Genomic DNA, 7,500 nt, shown 5'->3' with positions numbered 1-7,500 from the left:
ATGCTTGGTACTTTCTGTAGTTGAGTAAATAAATAAAACTATTTCAAATATAGATATATCACTTAAATACAAATATTTATAACTGAGGTTAGGTAATAATATTAATTAATTAATATACACAAATAATTCACTGTAGTTATTTATCGCTTATAAATGCCTGGTAGTTTCTGCAGTTGAGTAAAGAAAACAATCCATTTTGAAAATAAAAATAAATACAAATATTAACTACTGAATGAACATTATAATAATTATTATTACACAAATTAATCCACAATGGTTATATAAACATCCACTCATCCATTCCTACCGCTTGTCCCTTTCGGGGTCGCGGGGGTTGCTGGAGCCTATCCCAGTATTTTAATAATAAATATATCGCTTCAATATTTGTTTTTACTCCTGTAGATTCATTATAATATTTATTATTATTATAGAAATTATTTTTGTGATCGTTATTTAATTGTCTTTCTTATAGACACCTTATCCCTTATAAATGCCTGGTACTTTCTGTAGTTGAGTAAATAAATAAAACTATTTCAAAAATAAATATATCACTTAAATACAAATATTTATTAGTGAGGTTAGGTAATAATATGAATTAATATACAAATTAATTCACGGTAGTTATTCAACCTTACCGCTAATAAATACCTAATAGTTTCTGCAGTTGAGTAAAGAAAACAATCAATTGAAAATAAATATAAATACAAATATTAACAACTGAATAAACATTATATTAATCATTATTACACAAATTAATCCACAATGGTTATATAAACATCCATTCATCCATTTCCTACCGCTTTTCTCTTTCGGGGACGCGGGGGTTGCTGGAGCCTATCCCAGTATTTTAATAATAAATATATCGCTTCAATATTTTTTTTTAATCCTGAAGATACATTATAATATTTATTATTATTATAGAAATTATTTTTGTGATAGTTATTTAATTGTCTTTCTTATAGACACCTTATCCCTTATAAATGCCTGGTACTTTCTGTAGTTGAGTAAATAAATAAAACTATTTCAAAAATAAATATATCACTTAAATACAAATATTTATTAGTGAGGTTAGGTAATAATATGAATTAATATACAAATTAATTCACGGTAGTTATTCAACCTTACCGCTAATAAATGCCTGGTAGTCTCTGCAGTTGAGTAAAGAAAACAATCCATTGAAAATAAATATAAATACAAATATTAACTACTGAATGAACATTATAATAATTATCACTATACACATTAATCCACAATAGATATATGAACAATCTATTTTAATAATAAATATATCACTTAAATGTTTTTTTTACTACTGAAGATACATTATAATATTAAATATTATTATACAAATTATTTTATGATAGCCATTTAATTTTCTTTCTCATAGACACCTTATCTCTTATAAATGCTTGGTACTTTCTGCAGTTGAGTAAATAAATAAAACTATTTCAAATATAGATATATCACTTAAATACAAATATTTATAACTGAGGTTAGGTAATAATATTAATTAATTAATACACAAAAATAATTCACTGTAGTTATTTATCACTTATAAATGCCTGGTAGTTTCTGCAGTTGAGTAAAGAAAACAATCCATTTTGAAAATAAAAATAAATACAAATATTAACTACTGAATGAACATTATAATAATTATTATTACACAAATTAATCCACAATGGTTATATAAACATCCACTCATCCATTTCCTACAGCTTGTCCCTTTCGGGGTCGCGGGGGTTGCTGAAGCCTATCCCAGTATTTTAATAATAAATATATTGCTTCAATATTTGTTTTTACTCCTGTAAATACATTATAATATTTATTATTATTATAGAAATTATTTTTGTGATAGTTATTTAATTGTCTTTCTTACAGACACCTTATCCCTTATAAATGCCTGGTACTTTCTGTAGTTGAGTAAATAAATAAAACTATTTCAAAAATAAATATATCACTTAAATACAAATATTTATAATTGAGGTTAGGTAATAATATTAATTAATATACAAATCAATTCACGGTAGTTATTTATCACTAATAAATACCTAATAGTTTCTGCAGTTGAGTAAAGAAAACAATTTATTGAAAATAAATATAAATACAAATATTAACAACTGAATAAACATTATAATAATCATTATTACACAAATTAATCCACAATGGTTATATAAACATCCATTCATCCATTTCCTACCGCTTTTCTCTTTCGGGGTCGCGGGGGTTGCTGGAGCCTATCCCAGTATTTTAATAATAAATATATCGCTTCAATATTTTTTTTTAATCCTGAAGATACATTATAATATTTATTATTATTATAGAAATTATTTTTGTGATAGTTATTTAATTGTCTTTCTTATAGACACCTTATCCCTTATAAATGCCTGGTACTTTCTGTAGTTGAGTAAATAAATAAAACTATTTCAAAAATAAATATATCACTTAAATACAAATATTTATTAGTGAGGTTAGGTAATAATATTAATTAATATACAAATTAATTCACGGTAGTTATTCAACCTTACCGCTTATAAATACCTGGTAGTCTCTGCAGTTGAGTAAAGAAAACAATCCATTGAAAATAAATATAAATACAAGTATTAACTACTGATTCTGAATGAACATTATAATAATTATCACTATACAAATTAATCCACAATAGATATATGAACAATCTATTTTAATAATAAATATATCACTTCAATATTTTTTTTACTACTGAAGATGCATTATAATATTAATTATTATTATACAAATTATTTTGTGATAGTCATTTAATTGATTTTTCTTATAGACACCTTAACGCTTATAAATGCCCGGTATTTTCTGCAGTTGAGCAATTAAAAAAAAACATTGAAACATGAAATATATCACCTGAATGCAAATATTTACTACTGAAGTTACGCAATAATATTCATTTACGACCGCTATTCAATCTTCCCTCTCGTCGACACCTTGCCGCTGATGTAAAAGTTGACAGTGGTACCTCGGAGAGCGTGGTGTCCAGCTGAAAGATCTGTCCTTCTCCCTCCACTTGGCGCACGCAGATCTTGCAGGCCAGGTCCACGGTGCAGCTGGACAAGCGTTCCAGCGTGAAGCAGCAGTGAAGGTTCCTCTGAGAGCCGTCCCACACCTGCTGGAAGCCCAGCTCCTACAACAACAACAACAAAGGTGGACTCCGATGTCTCCGCAAGTCCGGAAGAAAGTGACAAGAGGATCTTGCTTTACTTGGTACTTGGCCAGCAGTTTGCTCTTCCACAGCGCGTGCGGGACGTCATGGATGGACAGTCTCAGGTTGTGAGTGCTGTCGCTGAAGTTGAGCGTCTTTGGTTCGTCCAACAACTTGCCGCCCATCTGCTTCTCCATCTGCAGGACCTCCTGAACACACCACCAAATGTTAGCGCACGCACGCACGGACTGACCGGCCGTGTCCCGCCGCTCTCTGCACCTTGAGCGCGTCCTGCGTGTCGTCCAGGCAGTAGACCCTGATGTGGTACTCGGTGGCGGGGCAGGTGAGCGGTCCAAAGACGGCCAGCTTGAGGCGCTTGGTGGTGGAGGCGCTGAGGGACTGTCCCACCAGGCAGTAGGTGCCCAGAGTCTCCGTCAGGATGTGGCACGCCTCCTCGTCCATCTGGATGTAGCACGGCGTGGTGAAGTTCTCCTCGCCCACCACCACCACGTCCTAACACACACACACACACTCTCTTTTAGGCTCGCAAAAAACTGTAGGCTGCAAATAGAGATGTCCGATAATATCGGTCTGCCGATGTTATCGGCCGATAAATGCGTTAAAATGTAATATCGGAAATTATCGGTATCGTTTTTTTAAATTATCAGTATCGGGTTTTTTTTATTATTTTTTTTTTTAATTAAATCCACATAAAAAACACAAGATACACTTACAATTAGTGCACCAACCCAAAAAACCTCCCTCCCCCATTTACACTCATTCACACAAAAGGGTTGTTTCTTTCTGTTATTAATATTCTGGTTCCTACATTATATATCAATATATATCAATACAGTCTGCAAGGGATACAGTCCGTAAGCACACATGAATACATATATATACTGTATATATATATATACACATATATAGACACATAGACACATATACATATATACACATATACATATATATATACACATATACATATATACACATATACATATATATACACATATACATATATATATATACTAGAGATGTCCGATAATATCGGTCTGCCGATATTATCGGCCGATAAATGCGTTAAAATGTAATATTGGAAATTATCGGTATCGGTTTTTTTATTATCAGTATCGTTTTTTTTTTTTTTATTAAATCCACATAAAAAACACAAGATACACTTACAATTAGTGCACCAACCCAAAAAACCTCCCTCCCCCATTTACACTCATTCACACTCATTCACACAAAAGGGTTGTTTCTTTCTGTTATTAATATTCTGGTTCCTACATTATATATCAATGTATATCAATACAGTCTGCAAGGGATACAGTCCGTAAGCACACATGATTGTGCGTGCTGCTGGTCCACTAATAGTACTAACCTTTAACAGTTAATTTGACAAATTTTCATTAATTACTAGTTTCTATGTAACTGTTTTTATATTGTTTTACTTTCTTTTTTATTCAAGAAAATGTTTTTAATTTATTTATCTTATTTTATTTGATTCATTTTTTTAAAAAGTACCTTATCTTCACCATACCTGGTTGTCCAAATTAGGCATAATAATGTGTTAATTCCACGACTGTATATATCGGTTGATATCGGTATCGGTTGATATCGGTATCGGTAATTAAAGAGTTGGAAAATATCGGCATATCGGCAAAAAGCCATTATCGGACATCCCTAGCTGCAAATAATAACACTTTATTTTTGCTCCATTTTCAGAATACTTCTATTTTCTTCACCACAATACAAGAAAACTAAACAAAAACTAGACAAATAACTTGTACTATATGTGGGAGGAGAGTTTAGGACCCAAAGCCTACAAAATGCCTGTCAAAGATCCCGTATACTGCATGTAAAGAGACCTTTTTTGTTTTTTTAAAGCTAGTCAAAGATCCTCTATGTGACAGGAGGACGCTGTTGATGTTTCGGACTTCCTGTATAAACACTACTCAAATATATTTTCTATGACAGGAGCGTGATGCTGTTATTAAGGAGCTCCTTAAAAAGCTAGTCTGTTAGCTCTGCTGTTTTTAGGAATCTATGACAAAAGAAAACCCTGCAAGTCAAAGATCCTCTATAAACTCTGTCGTCAGAAATAAACTATAAAATGAGCGAGCCAAAGATCCTTTATAAACTCTGCAGTTGTCAGGAATAAACTATACAATTAGCTTGTCAAAGATCCTCTATAAACTCTGTCAGAAATAAACTATAAAATGAGCGAGCCAAAGATCCTTTATAAACTCTGCAGTTGTCAGGAATAAACTATACAATTAGCTTGTCAAAGATCCTCTATAAGCTCTGTCAGAAATAAACTATAAAATGAGCGAGTCAAAGATCCTTTATAAACTCTGCAGTTGTCAGGAATAGACTATACAATTAGCTTGTCAAAGATCCTCTATAAACTCTGTCAGAAATAAACTATAAAATGAGCGAGCCAAAGATCCTTTATAAACTCTGCAGTTGTCAGGAATAAACTATACAATTAGCTTGTCGAAAATCCTCTTTAAACTCTGATGTTGTCAAGCTTAAACTATACAATCAGCTAGTCAAAGATCCTCTATAAACTCTTCGGTTGAAAGGAATAAACTACACAATTAGCTAGTCAAAGATCCTCTATAATCTGTGCTGTCGTCAGAAATAAACTATAAAATGAGCTAACCAAAGATCCTCTATAAACTATACAGTTGTCAGGAATAAACTATACAATTAGATAGTCAAAGATCCTCTATAAACTCTGCAGTTGTCAGGAATAAACTATGCAATTAGCTAGTCAAAGATCCTCTATAATCTATGCTGTTGTTAGGAATAAACCATAACATGAGTTAGTCAAATATCCCCTATAAACTCTGTCGTCGAAAATAATCTATAAAAAGAGCTAACCAAAGATCCTCTATAAACTATGCAGTTGTCAGGAATAAACTATACAATTAGCTAGTCAAAGATCCTCTATAAACTCTGCGGTTGTCAGGAATAAACTATACAATTAGCCAGTCAAAGATCCTCTATAAACTCTGCTGTCGTCAGAAATAAACTAACATGAGCTAGTCAAATATCCTCTATAAACTATACAGTTGTCAGGAATAAACTATGCAATTAGCTAGTCAAAGATCCTCTATAATCAATGCTGTTGTTAGGAATAATCTATAACATGAGTTAGTCAAATATCCTCTATAAACTCCTGCCGTCAGAAATAAACTATAAAATGAGCTAGCCAAAGATCCTCTATAAACTATACAGTTGTCAGGAATAAACTATACAATTAGCGAGTCAAAGATTCTCTATAAACTCTGCTGGTGTCAGGCATAAACTATAAAATGAGGTAGCCAAAGATCCTCTATAAACTCTACGGTTGTCAGGAATAAACTATAAAATCAGCTAGTCAAAGATCCTCTATAAACTCTGCTGTTGTCAGGAATAAACCATAACATGAGTTAGGAATAAACTATGCAATTAGCTAGTCAAAGATCCTCCATAATCTATGCTGTTGTTCGGAATAAACTATAACATGAGTTAGTCAAATATCCTCTATAAACTCTGTCGTCAAAAATAAACTATAAAATGAGTTAGCCAAAGATCCTCTATAAACTGCAGTTATCAGGAATAAACTATACAATTAGCTAGTCAAAGATTCTCTATAAACTCTGCTGGTGTCAGGCATAAACTATAAAATGAGGTAGCCAAAGATCCTCTATAAACTCTTCGGTTGTCATGAATAAATCATACAATTAGTTAGTCAAAGATTCTCTATAATCCATGCTGTTGTTAGGAATAAACTATAACATGAGTTAGTCAAATATCCTCTATAAACTCCTGTCGTCAGAAATAAACTATAAAATGAGCTAACAAAAGATCCTCTATAAACTATACAGTTGTCAGGAATAAACTATACAATTAGCTAGTCAAAGATCCTCTATAAACTATACAGTTGTCAGGAATAAACTATACAATTAGCTAGTCAAAAATCCTCTATAAACTCTGCTGTTGTCAGGAATAAACTATACAATCAGCTAGTCAAAGATCCTCTATAAACTCTGCTGTTGTCAGGAATAAACCACAACATGAGTTAGGAATAAACTATGCAATTAGCTAGTCAAAGATCCTCTATAATCTATGCTGTTGTTCGGAATAAACTATAACATGAGTTAGTCAAATATCCTCTATAAACTCTGTCGTCAGAAATAAACTATAAAATGAGCAAACCAAAGATCCTCTATAAACTATACAGTTGTCAGGAATAATCTATACAATTAGCGAGTCAAAGATCCTCTATAAACTCTGCAGTTGTCAGGAATAAACCATACAGTTAGCTAGTCAAAAATCCA

General features: G+C 32.1%; 1 protein-coding gene across 3 annotated transcripts in view; it reads right to left on the bottom strand.

Moving 5' to 3' along the window:
- The window catches only part of LOC133638200 (netrin receptor UNC5C-like), a 483,700-nt gene that overhangs the window by 9,166 nt on the left and 467,034 nt on the right, over positions 1-7,500 (bottom strand). For all 3 annotated transcript variants that reach the window (XM_062030553.1, XM_062030554.1, XM_062030555.1), the window contains 3 exons: positions 3,449-3,682; positions 3,229-3,378; positions 2,987-3,151 (listed from right to left, as the gene is read on the bottom strand). In XM_062030553.1, the coding sequence (XP_061886537.1) occupies positions 2,987-3,151; positions 3,229-3,378; positions 3,449-3,682 (549 nt within the window). The remainder of the gene's footprint in view (positions 1-2,986; positions 3,152-3,228; positions 3,379-3,448; positions 3,683-7,500) is intronic.

The sequence above is a fragment of the Entelurus aequoreus genome, linkage group LG21 (assembly GCF_033978785.1).
Source record: "Entelurus aequoreus isolate RoL-2023_Sb linkage group LG21, RoL_Eaeq_v1.1, whole genome shotgun sequence".
Classification (NCBI taxonomy): domain Eukaryota; kingdom Metazoa; phylum Chordata; class Actinopteri; order Syngnathiformes; family Syngnathidae; genus Entelurus; species Entelurus aequoreus.
This window is presented reverse-complemented; position numbering and strand designations above follow the sequence as displayed.